This window comes from Suillus plorans (assembly GCF_016647745.1).
Source record: "Suillus plorans strain S12 chromosome Unknown HD556scaffold_13, whole genome shotgun sequence".
NCBI lineage: Eukaryota > Fungi > Basidiomycota > Agaricomycetes > Boletales > Suillaceae > Suillus > Suillus plorans.
In genome coordinates this window covers 196,310-220,269 of record NW_024537397.1, presented here as the reverse complement: position 1 = coordinate 220,269, position 23,960 = coordinate 196,310, and the positions used below count along the sequence as shown (strand labels likewise).

The 23,960-nt window shown below is 48.4% G+C and overlaps 7 protein-coding genes and 1 non-coding gene across 8 annotated transcripts; 3 read left to right on the top strand and 5 right to left on the bottom strand.

The window, feature by feature from the left end:
* Positions 1-608: 608 nt before the first annotated feature.
* Positions 609-3,131, top strand: HD556DRAFT_1440193 (major facilitator superfamily domain-containing protein; the record flags this gene model as incomplete). The annotated part of the gene is made up of 18 exons (XM_041306079.1): positions 609-644; positions 852-1,006; positions 1,059-1,075; positions 1,129-1,208; positions 1,256-1,284; positions 1,331-1,368; positions 1,420-1,495; positions 1,551-1,681; positions 1,743-1,764; positions 1,834-1,846; positions 1,894-1,924; positions 1,990-1,995; positions 2,050-2,093; positions 2,145-2,305; positions 2,356-2,736; positions 2,790-2,870; positions 2,930-3,067; positions 3,119-3,131. 18 exons carry the CDS (start codon positions 609-611, stop codon positions 3,129-3,131), a joined length of 1,452 nt encoding a protein of 483 aa, XP_041163176.1.
* Positions 3,132-5,988: 2,857 nt separating this feature from the next.
* On the top strand, positions 5,989-7,915 carry HD556DRAFT_1440192 (MFS general substrate transporter; the record flags this gene model as incomplete). Its single annotated transcript, XM_041306078.1, has 14 exons — positions 5,989-6,048; positions 6,096-6,124; positions 6,173-6,210; positions 6,260-6,335; positions 6,391-6,521; positions 6,584-6,605; positions 6,664-6,687; positions 6,735-6,765; positions 6,819-6,837; positions 6,892-6,935; positions 6,987-7,147; positions 7,197-7,580; positions 7,634-7,714; positions 7,774-7,915. 14 exons carry the CDS (start codon positions 5,989-5,991, stop codon positions 7,913-7,915), a joined length of 1,242 nt encoding a protein of 413 aa, XP_041163175.1.
* Positions 7,916-9,336: 1,421 nt separating this feature from the next.
* On the bottom strand, positions 9,337-9,422 carry HD556DRAFT_t45. Its single transcript has one exon. It is a non-coding gene; the product is annotated as a tRNA-Trp (tRNA).
* Positions 9,423-9,479: 57 nt separating this feature from the next.
* HD556DRAFT_1350849 (uncharacterized protein) lies at positions 9,480-11,131 on the bottom strand. The gene has a single exon (XM_041302365.1). The coding sequence runs from the start codon at positions 11,002-11,004 to the stop codon at positions 9,526-9,528; it is 1,479 nt and encodes a 492-aa protein (XP_041163174.1). The 5' UTR covers positions 11,005-11,131; the 3' UTR covers positions 9,480-9,525.
* A 705-nt stretch (positions 11,132-11,836) lies between these two features.
* Positions 11,837-12,595, bottom strand: HD556DRAFT_1232491 (uncharacterized protein; the record flags this gene model as incomplete). Its single annotated transcript, XM_041297513.1, has 1 exon — positions 11,837-12,595. One exon carries the CDS (start codon positions 12,593-12,595, stop codon positions 11,837-11,839), a length of 759 nt encoding a protein of 252 aa, XP_041163173.1.
* A 111-nt stretch (positions 12,596-12,706) lies between these two features.
* On the bottom strand, positions 12,707-13,588 carry HD556DRAFT_186711 (uncharacterized protein). Its single transcript, XM_041309834.1, has 2 exons — positions 13,417-13,588; positions 12,707-13,354 (listed from the first exon to the last, which is right to left on the bottom strand). The coding sequence occupies exons 1-2, from the start codon at positions 13,495-13,497 to the stop codon at positions 12,818-12,820; spliced, it is 618 nt and encodes a 205-aa protein (XP_041163172.1). The 5' UTR covers positions 13,498-13,588; the 3' UTR covers positions 12,707-12,817.
* A 242-nt stretch (positions 13,589-13,830) lies between these two features.
* Positions 13,831-15,969, bottom strand: HD556DRAFT_1350841 (uncharacterized protein). Its single transcript, XM_041302364.1, has 3 exons — positions 15,637-15,969; positions 14,295-15,588; positions 13,831-14,244 (listed from the first exon to the last, which is right to left on the bottom strand). The coding sequence occupies exons 1-2, from the start codon at positions 15,890-15,892 to the stop codon at positions 14,315-14,317; spliced, it is 1,530 nt and encodes a 509-aa protein (XP_041163171.1). The 5' UTR covers positions 15,893-15,969; the 3' UTR covers positions 13,831-14,244; positions 14,295-14,314.
* A 5,654-nt stretch (positions 15,970-21,623) lies between these two features.
* On the top strand, positions 21,624-23,923 carry HD556DRAFT_1461735 (uncharacterized protein; the record flags this gene model as incomplete). The annotated part of the gene is made up of 6 exons (XM_041308266.1): positions 21,624-22,163; positions 22,214-22,282; positions 22,339-22,827; positions 22,883-23,101; positions 23,154-23,378; positions 23,438-23,923. Coding segments are annotated over 6 exons (1,674 nt in total), but the record flags the coding sequence as incomplete, so codon positions are not given.
* Positions 23,924-23,960: the final 37 nt, after the last annotated feature.

Sequence of the window (23,960 nt, the reverse complement as noted above, 5' to 3'; positions counted from 1 at the left end):
TGTACCTCCATAACCACGATGTTCGTTTGTTGAGAACTGCTCGAGCAATCGAAGTAGCCCAGAATTGCGGAGGTTTGGAAGGAGGTAGGACTGGTATGCGCCAGTGGTGTGGACGATAGAAAACCTGCGCCATCAATTTGAACGTCTGCTTCTTTCATCATCCACAACATGGATATCAGGTGGGAGAGGACAGACGAAACGTCCACAGCTCAGGCACAGTTACTGTCAGGTTACGCCAGAAATGAGAGACGGCAGTCTCAGTGCTCATACCTTTGCTACTTGTGCCATGAAATCTGGACAGCTTCTCCAGATAATAACCACGGGCCACGGGCAAAGTCGGTGGCGGAAGTTTCTGTCGTCCGTGGGTGGTGCTTATGTAAGTGCGATTGCGAAGGCACTTAGTATTTCACGTGATTGGCCTGCGTGACGCGTCGCGTGCGTCGTTTGGACATGTTGTTCTGTGTGTGAGTCCTTCACCACGTATCTTATCTCTTTAATTACATACCCTAGGGTCCAGGAACACACCAATCAAAAGATTCAACTCTATTCCTCACTAGGTTAGAGTGTTCCACAGCGCTCTAGATTCCCTTTCAAATGCACTTTCAGAGATGTTGGGGGGCGCTCTGTGCCTCGAACAAAAGCAGGTATGCAGTGCTATACTACTACCTTGTATCACCGCACTCGATCGGCCTCATCCACATGAATTATCATATGCAGGGTATCAGTTTAAGTTCAAGGGTTGGTGACTGGCGGGTCTGACCTGCCTTCACACTGTCGGCACTAACTTAAATACTCGCTGTCTCTGGACGATCATATGGCAGTCTCCCCTTTCAAACCACACCATCACCTAGGACACCATGAGCTCGTTGCGCAACGACAGCATCGAGTCCAATTCTGAAAAGCAGATTGTCCTGAATCCGAGCCCGAGAGAACGAGCGCGCATTCTGCGCAAAATCGATTGGCACCTATTGCCTTTCCTGACGGTATTTTACCTCTTCTCGTACTTGTGAGTATGCTTGTACTGTCTGATGTCACCCCACATCACACGCTACCTTCAGAGACCGGGCCAATATTGGTAAGTTATCTACCTTATACTTCCTGTTGATCACCGGCTAAGATCATCATCAGGATATGCGAAGGTTGGTGGCATGGCCACAAACCTTCACTTGACCGGTCTCAGGTACAACATTGCTGCAGCCGTCTTTTTTGTGCGTCTTGTATCACGCATGTTCCATTAAATGCTGAGTTATTCTAGATCCCGCTCAGCTTGGCTGAGGTCCCCTCGTATGTACAACAACAAGAGTAGCAAGTCTGTACTCAGTATCTGTAGGAACATCGCACTCAAGTTATTAAGGCCATCGCGCTGGAGTACGTTTACCTCTGCTTTGTTTTTTTTCTCGCCACCTAATATTGATCCAGTACCGTTTATCATGGTTGCGTGGGGTATTGTATCGACCCTTATGTGTCTCGTCAGATCATACCGATCTCTCGTTGTGTACGTGGAGTGTATTTGCATAGTGGAGATAGACACCATAACATCTCAACGACAGAGCTCGAGTGTTCCTCGGTTTGGCCCAAGCTGGACTATTTCCTGGAGTGAATTACTACATCTGTCTTTGGTATCCGCGTTCTGAACGGTCCAAACGCATTGCCATATTCTTCTCCTCAGCATCAGTCGCAGGTATGCAATATTTTGATATGGCTCGGAGTCTATCTTTGTTTAAACTTCTGTTCCATTGTAGGCGCCTTCAGTGGGCTCCTTGCGTATGTCGCTTTGTTTTCCCATCGTCTTGACATTGACCCTCATGTTCCATGAATACAGGTATGGTATAGAGCGGATGGAAGGGTAAGCAAGTTGCTTACCTTGTCGGCCGTCACTGATGCGCCTATCAGAGTCGGAGGATTGCATGGTTGGCAATAGATTGTATGTTTGCGTGTTTTAAAACCGAGTCTATATTAATTGTATTCTCTGTTAGTTCTGCTTGGAAGGCACTGGTCAGTCTTGCCAGATCTGATATATTTTGGATGCTCATTTTAGACTTCAACCAGCCACTGTTCTCGTCGCAATTCCCTCTTTTTTCTTCATGCATGATGTGAGTTCGCGATTATGCTAGGTGTTTCGCATGCTGATTTAGACTACTTAGTATCCTGAAACGGCCAAATTTTTGACCGAGCCAGAGAGATCATACATCATAGATGTGCTCAAACAAGATTCGGATCATCTTTCCTCTCGCTTCGACGCTCAATTCGTATGGCAAGCCATGAAAGATTACAAGACTTACGTTCTCAGTCTCGTTCATATAGGGTACTCAGTCCTCCTGTCATCTCGCGTACTTTATCTGAGCTGATGATCAGATTACTCGTCCCTGGTTTTGCCATTTCCCTCTTTACGCCAACCATCATCAACGAGCTTGGTTACTCTGCTGCGAATGCCCAGCTACTCTCCGTCCCGCCATTTGTTGCTGGCTGTATTGCAACAATCATGGTTGGTATCTATTCTGACAAGCACAATATTCGTGGCCCGTACATTATTGGCGGCGCTCTTGTTTCTCTTGTGGGATACATCTTGCTATATTGCAGTGTACGAGCGGGCCCCTCATATCTGGGAGCTTGTCTAACCGCTACGGGATATTATCCAACCATCCCGATTATTATGGCTTGGACAGGCTCTAATGCAGGAGGTCACTTAAAACGTGGAGTTGCACTAGCAATGATTGGTCTCGGTAATCTCGGAGGGTACGTTATGTTATCCTAAATACGCGATGACCATCCGCTCATGCTAATATCAGTATTTGCTCGTCTTTCATTTATATTGATCCGCCACGTTTCCACACTGGGCATGGTACCGTCATGGGATTTCTTTCTCTTTCGTATGTCTCGTTAATCTTCCGAACTGGAACTGCAACATGATAACATGGATTTGTAACAGAATCATTATGAGTCTCTTTGCTATGTGGAACTATAATCGGCTGAACAAAAAGAAAGAAGCGCAGTGTCTGGCGGAAAACATTAGCGATGATAGAGGATATGAATTCGAGGATATGGGTGATGCCAGTCCGCTTTTCAGGTGAGTTCCATAACTCATTCGCGATGCTACTTTGACTGATGGATGTGCAAGATACACCATATGAGACATACCGCTAATTTAAGCTGTCATTTTTATTGCTATGTCCGCATCTGTGATTCTACTGGCATGATGCAATATTATAGATATTTGCCAATGTCAGTTGATTATTTGCAAAACAGGCCCATTGATTCGAAGGCAATAGGTGAGGTGGAGTTAATATGCAGACACCTAGAATAAACGGATTGATAGTACTGCTGCTGAAGGACTCCTCGAAGTTGTATTGAGCACGCCGTAGTATTGCCTGATACAATGCCAGTCAAGCGCTTACACTACTCGGGTGCTTCGTGCGCGATGCTAGCGGTTATTGTGTTTCTTTTCTGGAGAGCACCTGGTGGCATAGGATACGAAAATACTTCGTGAGCACAGCTCCAGCACCGGATGCTCATCTCACCATCGTATGAATTGGTCACGGTGTATGTGTTGGGGGTTTGACATCTAGGGGCAAATTTCAGAGGTACCAAGGTCTTGTCAGGGCCTCGAGGCACCTAGGTACATATACCTAGTGCCTGTCAGTAGCTAGTCTTTGCCCATTCAATCAGCTTTGTCCCATCTGCTTGGTCTGAGTGCCACCATTCCAACGGTTACATGAGTTATATATGTATGTAGTTGATTCTAGCCTTTGAAACCGAGGGGTCTTACAATGTGTCTCCAAGCTTCACTAGGGATTCAATCATTTGTTCGTGTCAAACTGGATCTATTGCGCGCCAGCAGCTAGGTTACGACAGTTGCTTCGATTAATCAGTGGGAATACTAATGGCAACCTTGTCCATAGAGCTATCTGTGCACCATTTTGTCTCCAGTGACCATGCATCCAATCATCCCAGTTTAACCGTCATTCCGACGAAATAACATTGCCTTGATAAGCAAGGTGATCATTGTGGTGTCTGGGTCCGAAGCCTTCTGCAGGTGAATGATCTCAACTAGAGGCGATGGCGATAAAACATGTGCTCAGACTAGTTTGTGTGGTCATGTGAGCAGGATTACGAGAAGACAACCTCACAGTAATGACTCGGAAGGGAAGGGGCTCCGAGTGCTTTCGACATCGGAGGCAAAGAGTGAATGATGCATGGGTTGGGCCTTTGGCGTATATGTCGCGTACGGTTATCTGGAAGCAGCAGATATTTGATCTTGAGCATCTTGAGCGACGGGCCGAGATCGACTACACTGGACGAAAACAGGTTTGTACCCCCATAACCATGGTGTCCACGACAAATGTGCTCACTGAGCAATTGGAAGGTCGGAGGTTAACGTTCACTTCGAGAGCCGTATGAATCCAATTCGGAGGTCTTTGTCGCACTACAACCTTAACCTTAAAACGTGATATAGTTTTCGGTTGATTCCGCGATGGCACCTACCGACTACGTACAAAGCCGCTTATCTTCTTTTGATATCTGCTTCCATGAATCTTAAGTGTTCTGCTTGCAATGGTCAAACTCGCGCTCCCCCTGGAGGACCCCTGCACGTGGCATGACACGAATCATTACTGCCACCGATGCAAATAGTGTGACTTTTTCTCAACTTTGGCCAAGACCGGGACCCAGGCTGTCATCCTGGTTGTTGACTATCATTGATCGCCGCGACAGGTCGGTTCTGCAAAACGTACAACCTGATCGTGGATATGCCGTGGGGGAGCCACAACCTTTTTGTTCTTTCGAGGACATCCTGCAGTTCATGCAACACACAACGCCTTGTTCGGAGGCCAGCGTACATCGCGCGAACGCAAATGACGTAACGGATATCGATAATAGATTGGTGACTTGATGGACTACCGGGATTCCAGGAAGCTGACATCTCGGGGTTCAGTGGAATCATAGTAACCATCGAGTTACGTGTCGACTGACAAACGCACAGGTAATTCTGGAGGTAAAGGAAGGAAGACAGCAGGTCAAGGACCATGTGACTCTGTCATGGAGGACAACTTTATCTCGCTCAAATGTTTGTAATGTGATCCTCATTAAAACGAATATAGGTGAAGTGGCGTGTTTGTAAAAAAGTTGACAGTAAGAAAGGACAAACAAATAAATATTAATAGCCATGTACATACGTCGAGACCATCATGTATCGGAAACTCAGTCATGAAACACAAGGAATGATGATCTTAACCTGGCCACGTTAACGATGTCATAAAAGTACGCCCGTTACCTCAGGTGTCCACTGAGGTTCAATAGGCTAACGTCACATCAATCAAAAAATTCAAAACTAGGCCTCATTCAGTTAGAGCGTTCCACAACGTTCCAGATTCCCTTTTGAAATGTACTTCCAGAGACGCTCGTGGGCTAAGCCCTAACAAAAGTAGAGGTGCTGTGCCATACTAGTACTACCACGTATCACCGCATCTGATCGGTCTCATCCATATAAATTTATCCTACGCGCCTGGGGTATTGGTTCAAAGGTTGGTTACTCGCAGGCCTGACCTGTCTCCACACCGTCGGCGCCAACTACCGCTCAGGACATTTCTGATATCATTATCATACTCTCTGTCTTTGGACGATCGTAACGCACTCATCCAATCAGTCTCTTCCGGATTCAACCATACTATCACCTAGGACACCATGGGTTCCTTGCACAACGATAGCATCGAGTCCAATTCCGAAAAGCAGATTGTCTTGAATCTGAGCCCGAGCCTGAGCCCGAGAGACCGAGCGCGCATTCTGCGCAAAATTGATTGGCATCTATTACCTCTCGTAACTATATTTTACCTTCTCTCGTTCTTGTGAGTGTGCTTTAAGTTGTACTATCTGATGTTGCTACACATTAATTGCTGCCTTCAGAGACCGGGCCAATGTTGGCAAGTTATCTACCGCATACTTCCTATTGATCATCAGCTGAGACTATTACCAGGAAATGCGAAGGTCGCCGGCATGGCCACAGACCTGAAGTTGACAGGCTTCAGGTATAACATTGCTGCAGCCGTCTTTTTTGTGCGTCTTGTATCACGCACGTTCCATCAAATACTGAGTTACTCTAGATCCCGTACAGCTTTGCCGAGGTCCCTTCGTATGTACAACATTAAGAGCAGCGATTCTGTACTCAGTGTCTGTGTAGGAACATAGCACTCAAGCTATTCAGGCCATCGCGCTGGAGTACGTTTGCCCCTGCCTTGTGTTTTCTCCCCAGCTGATATCGATCCAGTACCGTCTATCATGGTCGTGTGGGGTATTGTAATGACCCTTATGTGTCTTGTCAGATCATATCAATCTCTCGTTGTGTACGTGGGGTATATTTGCATAGTGGAGGCAGACACCATAACAACCTGATGCCAGAGCTCGAACGTTCCTCGGTTTCACCGAAGCAGGATTAGTTCCTGGAGTAAATTACTACATCTGCCTTTGGTATCCGCGTTCTGAACGGTCCAAACGCATTGCCATATTCTTCTCCTCAGCATCACTCGCAGGTATGCAATATTTTGATATGTGTTGAAATCTATTTTCGTTTTAAACTTCTGTTCCATTGTAGGCGCCTTCGGTGGGCTCCTTGCGTAAGTCACTTTATTTTCCCATCGTCTTGACATTGACCCTCATGTTCCATGAATACAGGTATGGTATAGAGCGGATGGAAGGGTAAGCAAGTTGCTTACCTTGTCGGCCGTCACTGATGCGCCTATCAGAGTCGGAGGATTGCATGGTTGGCAATGGATTGTATGTCTGCGTGTTTTAGAACCGAGACTTTACTAAATTATGTTTTATGCTAGTTCTGCTTGGAAGGCATTGGTCAGTCGTGCCAGATCTGAGGTGTTCCCAATGCTCATGTTAGACTTCAACCAGCCACTGTCCTCGTCGCAATTCTCTCTTTTTCCTACATGCATGATGTGAGTTCGCGATTATCCTGAGCCTTTCCCATGCTGATTTAGACCACTCAGTATCCTGAAACGGCCAAATTTTTGACCGAATCAGAGAGATCATACATCATAGATGTGCTGAAGCAGGATTCTAATCATCTTTCCTCTCGCTTCGACACTCAATTCATCTGGCAAGCCATAAAAGATTACAAGACCTACGTCCAAATTCTCATTTATTTAGGGTACTCAGTCTCCTGTCATCTCGCGTGCTTCATCTGAGTTGATCATCAGGTTGCTCGTCCCTGGTTATGCCATTGCCCTATTCTCGCCAACCATCATCAACGAGCTTGGCTACTCTGCTGCGAATGCCCAGCTACTCTCAGTCCCGCCATTTGCTGCTGGTTGTATCGGAACAATCATAGTTGGCATCTATTCTGACAAGCACAGACTTCGTGGTCCGTACATCATTGGTGGCGCGCTTGTTTCTCTTGTGGGATACATCTTGCTATATTGCAGCGTACGAGCGGGCCCCTCGTACGTGGGAGCTTGTCTGGCTGCTGCTGGGGTTTATCCAACCGTCGCGATTGCTCTGGCTTGGGCAGGCTCTAGTGCAGGAGGCGATTTAAAACGTGGAGTTGCACTAGCAATGGTCATTGGTCTTGGTAATCTCGGAGGGTACGTCACGTTATCCTAAATATGCGACGTCTATCCGCTCATACTAGTCTCAGTATTTGCTCCTCCTTCATTTACATTGATCCGCCACGCTTCCACATCGGGCACGGCACGATCATGGGATTCCTTTCTCTTGCGTATGTCCCATCAGTCTTCCGAACCGGAACTGTAGCATGATAACATGAATTTGTGACAGGATCATAATGAGTCTCTTTGCTATGTGGGACTATAATCGGTTGAACAAAAAGAAAGAAGCGCAGTGCCTGGCGGAAAACATTAGCGAAGATAGAGGATATGAATTCGAGGATATGGGCGATGACAGTCCCCTTTTCAGGTGAGTTCTCTTTGAGTCCTCTGCAACGCTGCCTCGAGTAATGAATATTCAAGGTACACCATATGAGATCACAGCTAAATCAAGCTGCCCCTTTTAAGTGCTCTTTAATTGCACACGTCAGCTTTGGGAATAACCAATACCTACGTCTCATTTGTGGTAGTAACGGCATGATGGAATATCATGGAGACTTGGCAGTGTACGTTGATTGTTCGCAAACCAGGCACATCAATATAAGATGCGCCCTAAAGCGCGGATCTCATCTCAACCAAATGACCAACGAAACAAACGTGTGCTCAAGGTGAGCACCGGAGCTGCCGCTCTATCTAAAATCCGATGCCCAATCCATTCAACAGCGTCAAAAGGGGACCGAAAAACGCGAGAACCTGCAGATCGGTCACAGGTGTGAACTGGTAGGACAATTTCCGGCGAGCTGCAAGTGAGTTGAATATCATACTTAGGTACCCGTCCGTTCTATCTCAGACATCGGCGATAAGCAACCTCGTGGGTCAATTTACTGCCAGAAGATACAACGAACCCTTCACGGTTCGCAACGAGATAGCAACATATAATTAGGCGAACGGCGTTTCGAACAAGAATGTGCCAAAGGAAACTTCTGTCGCAGGTTCCTGCAGACGATAACGGTTAATCAAAGTTTATGAAACACATTTAGGGGATGTTTTGATGGAGCAAACCATGGCAGGCGGGTACACTCGATTTAGTTTGCTAGATTTCTTCCGATATTCTTCAGCCATTAATTATTTTCACAGCAGTACCAGGGTTTCGATGAGTCGAAGAAACGAGCAGGAGATATCGAAGTATGAACGACGACCGCGACAAAGGGATACAAGCAGCGTGTTTGGGAACGACAATCGACCGTCACACAACGTTGGCGGCGATGAGCCGTCGAAGCAAAACACAGCCAACCTAACCTTGGCCATGGCAGCAGGCTTTGGAGTAGTATGCGTGCAACCGCTTCTATTTTGCGTATATAGAGGCATTCTGCGCATGCATCCTTGGGGATGCATCTACGTGGCTGATAATGCACCCCTTAACCAGGCGGCAGAACATTATTACATTTCATTCACGAGAATATTTTTTGACCGCTCACTCAGCACCACTGGGGGGCCCGGGGGTTGTTTGGGTCGAATAAAGCAAACTTGAAGGAGATATTAGGGAAATGGCAAGGATCACGATGATTAATGCATAACTCTGGTGCTGGGTGACGATATGTACAGTCAAGCGGGTCACCATCAACCTGCGAGGCCTCATGAACACAGCTGAACCTCGGTTATGACACCAGGCTTTGTAACATAGCGCCTTCCCATCATATGTAAGCCCTTCTATGATGCAGGGCATTCATCTATGTATGTGGTATTAGATGTGACAATGGAAAAAAAAACCGATCGTCCTGACGCAAAAAAAATGTGAACCCGACCCGGATTGAACGGATGACCTTGAGGATACAAGCCAAAGCTCTGGAATCTCACGCGCTACCACTGTGCCACGGGTCCATCCGTAGCCGCCCTGCTTCACGGGCACCAAAAGTTATTCACTTGAATATTACTGCGATTCGTAAATATATACAAGTCAAGTCCAAAAGCGAATCATGTCTGACTACTTCCTTGTGAACAACGAAAATCGCCGCTTCGACCCCCGCGCACTGTCCCCGTCTAGCTTTACCATTGATGATGCAGGGCTGCTCTGCAGGTCCTTGCGCTTCCGCATAAGAAACAGGAGCGAATGTGGCCGTGAGGGCAGCGCAGGGGGGCGCGTAGCCGTCGGCGTGCTCAAGCCTGAAGGCGTTGATGATCCAGAAGAAAGAGGGTGCAGCGTTGGCACGTGCGACCGGGGTGTAGAAGGCGCATTGAGTGATGTGTGGGACCACAGTGGATCCGGTTGGAACGGAGGGAAAGCGAATGAGGTATAAGGCCCTGTGTCCGATTCTTCCGATGGACGGGGTACTCCTGTTGCGGGTTCCTCCTCCCTCGGCTTTAAGGAGAGACTTCTCTCTGGAAGAGTAATATCGTGGTGAATGAGATCGAACCCCTCTAATAGGTTCACAGCGTACTCAGGCACGCAGACCGAGTCCGTGTCTAGTTCCGCAAGGATCTCCGTATGTGAGCGTGGCGAGGAACTTGCGTAAATAGTCGCCACGCCCCCCGAAGGCGCTTGTGGTGGCGCCTCCGATGGCACACGTGATGCATGTGATGCCCCATTTGAAGACGTCGATGCAATGGATAATGGGGGAGTCGATGGCCGTGTGGAAGTCATCACGTCATCAGTGAATTCATTAAATGGCAGCAAGCGAGATGAAGGGGTCGACGATTGCGACAAGGATGAATTTCTTTCCGCATTAGAAAGACCCATATTTTTAACTAGTGAGGAGGGTCTAGATGGCCCGCTTGCGACTCGTGGTTTGCTGGAGCGCATAGGAGGAACACATGGCTCACCACCAATCGATTTTGGACGGGAATTCAGTGTTGTGAACCTCCGAGTAACGCTGGTCGACGGACGGAGTCGAAGGGGTGAAATGTCGCTCATGGTTATCCGGCGTGAGAAGGTGCAGTCGACGAAAAGAGGCCTGCACTTATGGTGGATGTGTAATGATGTCCTCGTGGGTGATCGTTCAAAAAATCTAACGAGATTAGCCCGGCGCCTTGCCTCGTTGTCGAGGGGTGTAACTGGAAGATTCTCGTCAAACCTTCCTTGCTCCGGCACACCCCTTTTCAACTTGAGCGAAGCCAAATGCTGACTCAATTGGCTAACCCCACGGTCTGCTTCAAACTGCCGTCGTTCTTCCATCCAACGATCTAATTGCAAGGCAACGTAGCTCTTAGGATCGACCTCTCTATCCGCGAGACACACCCTTAACTTGGCAGCACGGTCCCTGGATTCATTCGCACGTGTACTCAGCGCAGCAGTCGCCTTTTCCAAAGCAAGAATCTGAAGTTCTCGAGGCGACCGTTCTCTTGTGCAACTCTTGAGTGCATGCTCCAAGGCCTGTTCCGCTGTAGAGTAACGCCGTTGGCGACGTAAAGAGTCTGTAGGGGATCCACAGATAGAAGTAGCCCTGTTGGAGCGGCTAGGCTTCATAGTGGGTCCGGGCCTTCCGCATGCGCGGCTAGAATTAGGTGTGCTAAGCGTTGCAGTAATGTATTGTTCAGATGCGGTTTGTGCGCAACGTGAAAAACACGTACTTGTATACGTTAGCTGATATATCTGGAGAAATGGCGACCTTTGGTGCAACTGCGGTGTTGGTACGCTGCTGGGAGTGAAAGTGAAGTGAATCAAAAAGTTTTCGTTTAGTTGATCGTTACCTACACGCAAAACATGTTTCGTGTCCGTTATGGTATCAGTGTCGATTCGCAGCGCGGGTAGATGTAAAAGATGGGTCTTGGACGGCTCCAATGCATGAAGGTGTTTGTCATTCTGATCAAAGATCTTTACTTCAATCATGATGTAGATATGAATCGTAATAGGCTGACTCGGATGCTGGGAAGTCGTAGGCTATGGTGATTGCACAAAAAGTAAAGGAAATGAAGTTGACTGAGGGCAAGTACTATATGAGAATTGACGGCCCTGAGGCTGTGCAAGTCGCCGTGACACAACCGTGTGCATTGGAATTGCTAGCACTTGGATCAATGATGCGTACCAAGACGGAGTCTGACGGACTTGGAAGCTTTACGGAAAGCCAGTGAAAAACACCTTGGAAGCACACTCTCGTACTTATGAGCAGCTCTTACGGATAACAGGAACAATGGTCTTCATTATGATGATCGCCGCGATCGGATGGTTTCAATTATATTCGTGACGTGGTGTCACTCCAGATCACATGAATAAAAAAAACAACCACGTGCCGCTGTGGTGTGCAGGATGGGTACATATATCGTGACATGATCTGTTCTTACAGCTGTTCGTACATACATCATGATCTGCCGAGCACTAGATCTCGCAAGCCCTTCCCGAGCTTCCTCACTCTACCCTTTATCCCTTTTCCGCGGTGACCTGTCTCCTTGAATAGGTAGTCCCCTGGCTCATCAGGTCCATCTTCCTTTCGCCACCTCGCTAAGTTCATCCGCATCTCCGTTTCGCCGCTTAATGAGAACCCAGAGTACACGTTCACAGGTATCGATTGTCCAGGGAGAATCATCGACATAGGCCGTGAATCTCGGCCGAACTGCACTGGTACACGCTCCCCACAGTCAAGAGATCTCGTGCCGCGTGGTGGATAATCGTAATCAGATGGAATGGGAGAGGGCGTGCGAGGGAGGGAGCTAGGAAGCCCAGGAGTACCAGGTCGAGACATGTTTTTCCGAATGACAGTATAATATGGCCGACTAGGATGGCCGATTCGGACGGGAATTTCCGCACTCATAGCAGTCGAAGGCGCAGGAGAGGGTGCTGGTGCTACATGCATTGTATGTGACGCGTGTGATTCAGCACGATCATCAAATGCGGGGGAAGACTGCTGTGATCTTGACCGACATGAGAGTGAGGACATGCGTTTGAGTGATGGCACGCCTTTCTTCCTCCGTAGCTTCGGGGAAGATTCTGACAATGATACGGCGGAGGAAAGAGCGCGAGCGTGAGAGACACCATCGGGGTATACATCGCCGCCAGCGGCGTGAGCTGCATCGATCAAAACGGAACTACTATTCGAGTGTGAAGTCGTTCCTTGTATCATGAGTGATTTGTCGTGAAGAGTGCTGCGCGCATGCGCAGATGATGACGTTGCAAGAAAAAGAGCAGGTAGTTTTCGACGATGCCGTATCGACTGTTTCTTCACGGTTTCGTGTTTGTATAGTCCACCCAGAAGCTTCTGCTTCACGCTGGCGGGAGCCGTCGAACGGCACAATGGCTGCGTAGGAAGAATAAAACAAAAAGGGTCAGCAATACAACCCTGGTTCTACGGAGGTATCAAACGGCATGCAATATTTACCAAAATCGGTGTTGCTGTGGTGACGTCGTGAAGCACGCCGCCGCCATCTCCTTGGGAATCGACTTCATCGTTGTGAATATCATCCACGCCTATCCGCACGACATTGTCAGGCTTGCGTGAACATGCGAGCTCGCTGTCACACGAGTCCAATACTGCCGTAATTCCGGGTACCTGAAGGCTTTCTATACAGAACATGAGGTCACCTTGAGGAGTCACAGGCCCAGCGCTTGAAATTGTGGAATCAGCCGAGACCCTCTTTGGCATGCACTTGACTCTCGTTCGCTCGCTCGTGCCTCTCAACTGAGAAGTAGTCTTAGATGGTGCAGTTATTCTTCGCGGTCTCGGCAACCTCTCCTCGAACTCTTTCTTTGCCACCGCGGAACTCCATGCACACCAGAGACACATAGGAATGAGCGTATTGGAAAAGCCACATCGTGCACAGACAAAGAGAGGCCGGTTCGGGCAGAGGTGCAGCGAAGGTAGCGAATCGGATGCATGCAAGTGCTGATGAGCACATATCCGCGATGAGTGATCATGATCCTCATCGATATATGAATGCAACTCACGGGCTTATTTCGTTTCCATTCCCTACGAAGATAACGTCGCGGAGTTGCTGATGGGTCCATGCAAAGGGAATCGAGAGCCATGTAAAAGGTCGAGATATCGTCTCAGTGCGATCTCGAATGTGCGCGGGAGCAAGCGGGGTATCTAAAACTCTAGAGCTCTACTTAAAAAACTAAGTCCACGAGGCCGACGTCTGAACAATCTGAGCAAATAGTCTGAATCACAAGCACGAGTGTGGCACGGAGAGGTTGCATTTATCAAGGCATCTATAAAGCAAGCACAGACATATCGGTCATGCGACTGAAACCGTGATCGTTGATCGTTCTAGAGCATGCGTTTGGAGCGTGCTTGACGGCCTTTCCGAGCGACATCGTGGCCTCCACCAAGCTTTCGGAAGGCTCAACGCACAAAAGGCATGGAAGATCACGCATGTCTGACGTAATAATGCAAATACCAAACAGCCACTTGGCAAGACTAGGCCGCCCCCTACTATGTAGTCAAGTTTTGGTAGTGAGTACGTGGTGTCAGAATTGGTAAATTCATCTGCATGTAGCTCAGTTGGTTGGTTTCTTCTATCGATGAGCCTCCAAAGTGGTTCCAGAAAGTAGAAGAAGCGATACCCCTTAAAATTGGAAGTGCTTATCCGAACTCGTGGCGAAGCTTAATCCCACAAATGGTCTAAGACATGCACGTACCTGATACAAACATCCGAGGCGGGACAACCTGTACAGGTGAGAAAAAATATGCGATTTGATGAATGCGAATCCAAATTGTAATGCCGGACCTATGAGTGAGAAAATGGGTGTGTCATGGTATATAATTCGCTAATGCTATCGAGATGGAGTGAGCATCGACAGAAAAAGACATAGTTTAAACCCACAGCTCAGGAACGGCCTTGTATCATACAAAGACAGTGATAGCCCCTCTCTTCTCGTCCATGACCCACTGCCCGTCAATGAGCTGGCTCACATGAACATGCCCACATCCGCCAACAGGACAAGTCCATTCATATTCAGCTTCTACATTGGGAACCTTGGCTCGACCTTTCCCATTGGTTTTCGCTTTCACGGATGGGCGAGGAGCAGCTCTAGCTCGCGCGTGCGATGGGCCAGGGCCGGCGGGTAACAGTCCAGAGGAGTGAGATGGAAGGGGGGGACGGGGACGTAGCCGTGAGCGAATAGAAGAGAATTCAGGTTCACAGAAGATGTTAAAGATATTGGGATCCGTCTCCTTGCCTTTGCCTTTCACAGAGCGGGTGAGGTAGGCACCAGGTAACTCGTGTTCATCTTCCTCCCTTGCTTTGCCTTTGCCTTTCACATCAGCAGTGTCCGCCGAGTCCGGGGTAACAGGAGGCATCGGCTTCATCAATTCCTCCACACATTTTCCGTCCAAAAGATGACCACATCTTAAACCCCACAATCTTCTCTTTGCTCGGTCCTCGGCAACATCCGCAGCTCCCAGCATCAATGGGTCATGACACCGAGGACAAGTAAGTATAGACTCGCCGGAACGACTATTGCTTGAGCTGGAGGAACCGGGGCTATCGATGTCGATAACCGGTGCAGGTGTCATAGATGATGACTCGAAGTCATGTGTAAAACCAGATGCAGGCTTCACCGGATGGGTATACTCCGGTTTATAATCAGGTTCTGAAGGCCGCCCTGGGGTATGAGCGTTGAAAAGGCGGAGATCACCTCGCATCAACCGGTCACCAGGCTCATCATTAAAATCTGCAGCTCGATAGTGACGAAAGCCATCATCATCATAGAGTTCGTCTTCCTCATGACCAAAGAAGTCTAAAGGGTTCCACTGCATGAACACATCCGCTGGAATGCCGAAGACTCGGCGGCGGCGCTCGTTATTATGTGATCGTGCGGGGGTTTGCTCAAAAGCTGCTCTCGCGCGTTGAAGCAGTGCGCCGCCGAATCCCATCACAGGAACGTGATGAGATGGTGCGGCGGGAGGTGCAGGTGCCGGAGGACGCTCGATGGGCTCAGGGGGAACCCTGATGTTCGTTTCAAATGGAAAGGGCTCGGCGTTGGGAATCACCAACCCGGGGGCGGTGGGAAATGGAGGCGGTCTTCTTCGCATAGGTATAAACCTACGCGGTATCTGCGGAACCGGTGGTATCGCAGCAATTTGGGGTGGAGGCGATGGTGAAAAAATGCGGGCTCCTAGCAATTGTTCAGGAAGACGTGCTGAAATGGATGCGTAGGACTCACTGTGAGATCTGGGAGCAGGCCTGGCCCTGACGAATTGTATATCATCATCATCGCTGTCGTTTATTATTATGACCTCTGGATCGATTGGCACAGAGCGACCGCTCTCCGATACCCTTCTTCTCTGAGTAGGTGGTCTTGATCCGATCCGAGCTACCTCTTCCACATCGAAGAGGTCGACGTCAATGATTTCAGGAGATGCAGGACCCCGTTGCTCTGGAATAGCAGATATTGGACGTTCAACCTCTGTTAGGGACATCTGGAACAGCAATGTTAAGAATCAGATGGACTTTGTCGTCGTTCTAGGTTAACGTTAAGCATTGGCGGCCACTGTTCACAAAGCAAATATGAGTATTACATAAGCATGATGGGTGCACGGGCCACTGCCAAACAATTGCCAAATTGTGGCGGTGTATAAATTCTCCCTGTAGGTGATCTTCTTTTCTTCATCTGCCTCATGTTCTGTAAGTATTATGTTCATCGTTTTCTTATCCAACGGATGACTTTATTCTCTTCCCCGTCCTACACGACCATGCCGAGGAATAGAGCTGTTCGTTCGCAACGAACACGCGCTCTCCGGAGCGCACAGTGTACTTGCCAGTGCCATTTTGTCTGATTTTTTTCACTTTGGTCTACTCGTCTTAAAATCTCTGTTCTGACCAACTCTCCAGTTTTTCTTAGGTTGTCGTTCAAGATACCGCGTCCGTCGTCTTCAGGTGAGAATCGATGTACTTGTGAATTTCGCATCGCTGCGCCCATTCATGCACGATGAAAATTTTCCGTTATTCGCAGTTTCCACTCTAGCGCCCTCCGCCAGGAGTACTCCCCCAATACTGAACGTTCATATTTCCCCTCGCTGTGTGAACCCAAAAGCATAGTCGGGTGTGGACCGTCCTTGTGGCGCGCTGAACGGGAGGTGGGGGTCGGCGCGATGAGGGTATGCAGTCCTTCCAGGATGTCTGATCTTTTATATGGCGCAGCTTGCATTGTTTCTGTTGAATCTCAATGCTAACGATCTTTCCAGGTTTTAGTAGCTCTGTTTGTGTGTTGTCGCCCTATCTTTTGTAGTTATACCAGTCATCAGCTATCAAATTTGTTTGCCATTTTTTTGCGTGTGAACCTTTAGATGAAGATTTACCGGTTAGTTTTGATAAATTGGGTATGCAAACACTACTCGTAACGACGTGATGGCCCCCAAAGTGTCATGGTCTCGCGTTCTGTCGAGTCGTTGCCAACACAAAAGATGGGAGTTTCTGCCCTGCAGGGAAATTGGCGATGTGCGTGCACTTGAACATCCTGGTCTGGCGCCGTAACTCATCTAATTATTTAACTGAGAAAAGATCCAGTTCACGGCTTTGTGACGATCATGCTTGTCATGTGCTAAGTGAACTTGAGAGCGTCCCAGGCATACCAGACAGTGAACTGGGCTATCAATCGATACTTTCCGACAGTTGACTATGATATTGATAGGTATCTTTAAACTACCAGCCCCCCATGATAGACATGATAGACATAACCTCAGAACAGATCGATCTCCGTTCATTTAGGACTCCCACCGAAATTATTGCTTTCTGTAAAACACGACACCATACTGCAGGGTTGGAGACCTCTGGAGCGAGCGTCAAATGGTCAAATCTCTGGGGACAAGCCAACAGTTTTGACTCCCCACAAAGGTCCGACCTGTATCAGTGTCGTGTGCACTGCCAGCAGTGGGGTTCGTGCCGCTTCGTACGTCGGTATCCAATGAACGAGATCCGAGCATCCCATGATCAAATCATTAGGGAAAAATATGACAAACAGGCAACGAGTCAAGTCTTGAAGCTTGACTCCCTGCAAAGGGTCAGCCAGTGCTAGTGTCGTGTGCACTGCCTTTAAAGAGCAGGGATTCGGATTCGTACGTTAACGTTCAAGGAACTAATAATAACAAATGCGAATATGCGTTATATCGCACTCAAAGAAGCCGCCGCCGACGTACATAGAGTCTAAAGGGTAGCAGGAGGTGAGTGGTCCCTGTTGCCATTGTAATGCAGACCCTGCTGATGCATCATGAGGCTGTATTCAAAGGAAGAACACGTGTATTAGTGTGCATGAAGCAGAATCGAACGCAAGCAAAGTCATTTCTAGCGATCGGTCATCAATCTCATCAAGGGGGCGGTCATCGGGGTAACCTATTTACATGCAAGGTACGACGCTAGTTAAGCTCTGTGATAGACATTTTGTTGACTTTAGCAGACATAACGCTTGCAAGCCATGATGGTGGCGTTCATCACCACAAGGCTGTACTCTGAGGATAATGAAACATTGTCCTCCCTCTCCGGGCCGATCATGTGCTCCTCTTGCAAAGTCGTTGTAGGTCCTTATGTGCTAGTGGACACACTCCTGGACCGATTGGTCCCTGCTCATCTCAATACGATATCAGTCCCATCAGTCACTGCACGAGTGCAGCATATGCCTCGTGTCTTGACAGTGCCATAACGCGGATCTGAAGAAGCATCGATGACAGCAGGGAGTTGTATAACTGTGCCACGCTGCACGGACAAGTTGTTTGTTAAAATTTTGCCTTTTGTGAGTTCCAGATCCAACTTACTTACTCTCACAACAATTTGATCATGTAATTCGATAAACACGTATGTAACTCGCTCTCGTCATACCCGTTCCTGCCAGCCTGACTGCATCATGAAAGACGGCATATTGTCTCTTATCTGAGCTTCCTTGGAGACGATGCAAACTTCGTTGACATCATTCACGGATCGTGTTCCGGTATCATTGTTTGCATTTTGGCTTTCTAGAGGTGCCTAGAACTTCACGTCATCAGATCCAATGATCCCTACTCCGAATTCAAGGCCTGAGGCCTGAAGCCTGATTGGATGCACAGGTGCGTGGCTCGCTCGTCATGCTTTTTAGATTGTCAGTCTGTCCGTTCTAGTCCCCCGACCGGATCTTCCCTTGGGGGTGGCAGTAAACCCCGTTAACATCCATTCTTTGTTTGTCCTAATGCACTTTGGGCGCTCCGTCCAATTTCACTACTCGGAGCTTGGGCGCCAGCCACATGCAGCGGACTCGAATCTTCGCCATTCTACAAGGATCCGAACTACTGGTACTACTTGCTTTGTGCGGCTGTTTGGCTCTGTGCACTTTCCCCCGCCGAGTTCATCTGTCTGAGAGTCCAACAGAATATATTCAACAATCACCAGCTGTACGCGAAGGATCCCATTTACCCAAACCTTGGCGCAATGGAATGGATGTCACGGCTATCTTTCAGCAGTGCCCTTCGTACTGAACGTTCAGTTCATTTTCCTTGACGTCACTCCCCAAAGCCCATTTGCCTCGCGCTTCAATCCACACTGGCTGGTTTAGCTGATCGATTGGCGCTCGCTCTGAATGAAAAGTGCCGACAAACAGTTCGTTGGCCTCGAGGCTCCTCGAGGCCGGCGCCCTCGCTATGAAGAGTATGGAGAAAAGAAGTTCCGCGTGATGTTGGATGACATGGTTTCTCGTCGAGTTAAAGCGATTTCCATCCTCAGGTTCAGCAAGCAGTTGCGCCACAACGTACTATACCATCTTAAGGCATACACCGGGTACGATTGTGGAAACCAACGCTCGCCCGCCTCTTTTGCGGCCTATTAAACCCGATGATATTTGTTTCTAGTGGATATTCCCTGGGATTCCTCAGTCTTGAATGGGCTAACAACGTTTGCGGTAGGCTTTTAGTGTGATTTTCTATGTAAGTAAGATGCCTGATCACACGCGTAGATCGTTCCTGATCGTGAGTCATACCGTCGCGATACCATTGCTCCTAAGGCTTCCTGAGGTCGCGTTCATTCTTTTTGAATGTGCGACAACAGGGGTCAATTGCCCCATTGGAAGTCGCCGATCACCCTGTGGTTCATTCGAGATCTTACTGAGGCTAGGAAAGATTTGACGACGTGGTCGAGAGTAAGTCTACATACCCAGGACATGTTTTCATACTAACCCATTGGATAGAGCAAGCCTGAGTGACACGTGATATGATATCCGAGACGCGATCATGAAGGAAGCTATGACTTGAGGTCCGCCGTCGATCTCACTTGCCACTCATGGAATGCCTGTGCAGGTAACCTATTGATGAAGAACGAGAGGCTCTTGCTGTATCATCCGGAACTTGTCCTTGGTTTCCTTGTGGAATAAACCATGCGGTGACTTGGCGGGACTTTTGTCTTCTCATCGGAATGCGGACATGCGATGCCCCGGAACAACCCAGAACTCAAACTGCGAACCGTGGTACCTCGACAACAATAGCGCAAGTCCATATAGTCATGCTGTGTATCATTTCGAGTCTATGCTATGATAGGATCAATGCGAACGGCGAACTGGAATCTTCTTTGGCTTTGACATCATTCATCAGATAGCCATCCACATGAAGATTAGACTGGTCAATTGAATCAGCGCAAGGCCAGCGAACCCGTGAAAGAGCCCACAGCTCCGAACGTTCAATCGTTGCAGGTTAGCCTTACCAGTACCCCTTGGGTATACCTGGACATATTTTTTGCATATGTAAGTGATACCATACAATTCGAACCCTTCAATGTTGAACCCACCGGGGCCCTGCATAAGGGTAACGCCACACGTAAACGGCACTTTATCGAAAAACAAACAAACTTCATTCAAACACGGTACTCTATTTGAGAAAAAAGGGCCAATGTCGGAGGGTATATATGGTCATCACCTTATTTCCAAATTTCGCCGAGATGCAGTGTCGCATGCGGCACATCACAGGCAATCTATACACTCATCCCTTGTCACCGATGTCATCTTTTACGTGCCGCAACATCGGTTTCCTATGGAAACGTATGAGCGAGTATACCATACACAGTGAGACCTCTGGTACTTACTCGTGACGAAGTCGCTTGCCGTGGATCACAAAGAATCGATGCCCGCGGGTGCGGGCAATTTACGCGGATATGAACTAATAGTTATGAGAGGCCGGGCAGCCGCACACTCGTGAACTGTGATCGAGCTCGGATCAGATTCAGATACCTAGCGCAGGAAACTATAACGAAAACGGCACCAATTGACACGACGAGGGCTGACTAGGGGAATGAAGTCTTCAATCCTTCGGATAAATGCGGAAACGTGGATTGGTGCGCGGCTGTGTGCGGTGAACGAGTCGAAGCCTAGCCCAAAGTTGATCAGATAAATCATTTAACACGTTACTCAGAAACTGCGGTACACCGCTGGCATCGCGGGGCCGGTAGAAGGAAGAACTATCTGAAAATCAAAACTGGCCAGTGCTCGACTGGACTCAATTTGGGTCGGGTCTTTCCACGGAAATTCCACCAATCAGAACGCTGGTTTCATTGTGCTTCAAACGAGCGTCAACGTTTTCAACGTTAGTACTCTTAGGCTTACCCACCATTTCAAACACTTGAACAATAGAGAACCAAACCACGCGGATTCATTTGGACCAGAATAAGCTGTCTATAGGTACCCGTTGAGAAGAGTTCGAGGAAGGATGCTGCCGCCTTATTTGGGAGACACATGTCCCCCGAAACGGTCCGCTTTGCAGTGTATCTCAGGCCAATCTCACTTGGCTCCGCCTCCAGATCTTTCCAGATTTTCGTTGGAGCTGATGGGCCACCGTATCAATACACGTAGAGAGTGTCTTGAAATGAAAAGACCGTTGGTCAGATGTAATATCCAATTCTTCTCTTGTTTTGATGTTTTCTCGCTCGTGACGCTATCCTATTTCCAGGAACTGTTTGTCGGCGTTCTCGTAATGATGTGGTCATTAGTACGGACTCCCACCACAGCCGGGAAGAGATGCGAAGTACGCGGCGATCACACATTGTACGTCGATTTATCACCTTTAAGTATCTCGCCATTGGCGCCGGTATCTGAGATGAAACACTCAAATACCCTCCTGCGATTCTCGAGTGCCCACTCGAACATTACACTCACCCAACATGCTAGCTCAACGCATGCTTGCAGGACCTTCCGCTTCTCTTCGTTCTTTGTCTCCCTTCGAGCTCCTTGATGTTCCCATACTCGAACGTATCGCGTTTTACTTGGCCACGAGTCGGTTCATTGGACCACCGTCGGAATTGGTCCCTCTCTTGTGCACTTCTCGTACTATCAACGCATCGCTCAGCTTCCGTAGTAATCATCATCTATATTCCCAGATTTTTTGCCAAAAATTCGACTCGGCTGCAGTCATACGTCGTCTGTCATGGGGACGCACTACTGTCGAGTGCTTTTCCGAGGAGCTTCGCAAGCGCAGTACCATACTGACTCGTATGCGTCATCGGAATGCGGAAAATTTTGCTCATCTTCAGGAGGATCTTTGGGCAGTCTATCTCATACTACTCGAAAACGATGGCAAAAACATGGCCCAGCTGTGTCTGTGGGCAAAGCTTCCGACATGGATAGCAAGTGTTATCGAAGACAAATGCCAAGTTCCTCGAGAGCATCCGCTCTCCTGGGTGAAAGATATCGAAGGCACTTCATTGGTCCTTTGGCTCCTCTGGATGAGCAGTGACGAAGGTGAGTTGTTGGTATGCCAACTCTTACATATGTTCTAACATTCCCATCAGAAAGCGTCAAGGATGAAGACTCCAGGGTACGCAATAAAACATTGACTAGGCTTGAGCCTTTCCTTGTCCATGGACATCGAGTGCGTATTATAACTCATTATTTGTCCCTGAGTGTCATAAGTAACATTACGTGCAGTTCTCATCTGCGTACGCTCCTGATGCATTCTTCTATCTGCCTCTTTGTGCAGAAACTGAGGTTGCAATTCCATGTACGACAGGTCTGCCACTTCCCATCACTCGCGATTTTGTACACTATGGTCGAAAAATTAAGCTCGCTGCACCGCCTGTGATACCAGCTGCCCTCCTGAACTATGTAGTCAGGTTGGAGGTGCGTTTAGACGATAATCCATTGCCGTCCGCAGTGGCGCAACTTCCCGAGACGAGGGCGCAAGCTGCTGCAATGGGATTGTCTCTTCCGCGGCTTACACAAGAAGACATCATAAACTTCCACTTTCACACTCGCACAAGATTTTTCGGCGACTATAACGGCCTGGGCAGTGAGCGCCTTGATAACGAATGGTTCCGAACTGTATCATGCTATGATCCGTGGGCTGTGGATCGACCACTTCGAGGAATCTTTTACCATCTTGGATCATTAACTGGGCACTGGAATGGTCGAGCTTTGGTACGTTTGTGGCCATATTATCGCCCGGCAACTTAATCATACTCTGCCGCGTCAGATTCCATATTTGCAGGCCCACATTGACGCCAATATGCCTAATCGCCGACCCTCAGTACAAGGCGTTACTTGGGCACACGAGCGCATATCTTGTGTGTTCAAAGAGCACCATTGTTTGATCCCCGATGAACCTATTTCTGCACCTGCTGAAGCTCATGGGTGGGGTGAGGATATCCTCAACGTTTGGTTGCCCCGTCGACTGGAAATTAAACATGGAATTGTAAGTTTCTCCGAGTTTGGTCTTGTGTGCAGCATTAAAGCACAATAAATAGGATGACTTAACATTACATGATCGGGAAACTGGGAAGACTGTACGATATGAAACATACCATGCCGACCGCGAGAACCCTTACTCCAGACCATCCAAGATGAGCTCCGAATGGCGTTGTGATTTGCCGCCCGTAAGCGAGGATTCACAATATGAAACGGACGATGATTACGAGGAAGTTTTTGAGCAAAGAACCAGTGGCGTCACCGACATCATCATCACGGGAGAGGTGAGGGCTCCTGAATCGCCTCGAGTTGATGGAGCCTGACAGTCGGTGAACTCTTGCAGACGTACGATCGGGAGAGCCCGGCTTGGGGTTCTTTCTCTTTCATTGGCCGAGTAAGACCATGGGATGGCTTCGTTGTTCTGCTGCGACGGTCGGTACGTGAAAGAAGGTCTGATTTGCGTCATTCATTTTAAGTAATTCTTTGCCATCAGACACACGCTGCCCATGCGTACCACGGGCGCTGGATATTCAAAGGTTACATACACGAGCGTAGTCTTGTTGGGCGTTGGCGCGAAACTGGCACCGCAGTTGACCAACTAGGCTACGAGGGCGGATTTGTGCTTTGCAAGGCGGATGAAACGTCATTGGATACAGTTTGAGTTTGCGATGTCTCGCTTCACTATCGGGCATGTGTTGTATTATGATTTGCATGTAGCCATATACTGTACATTGTCACCTAATTGTATTGGCTAAAGTTGTATTAGCATATGAGTAGATGAACGCCGTCGTGGCTAACCATTCATTTTATGGTCACATACCCATTTGAGTCATAAGGACTTTAATAGATCACTCAAAAATTAAATC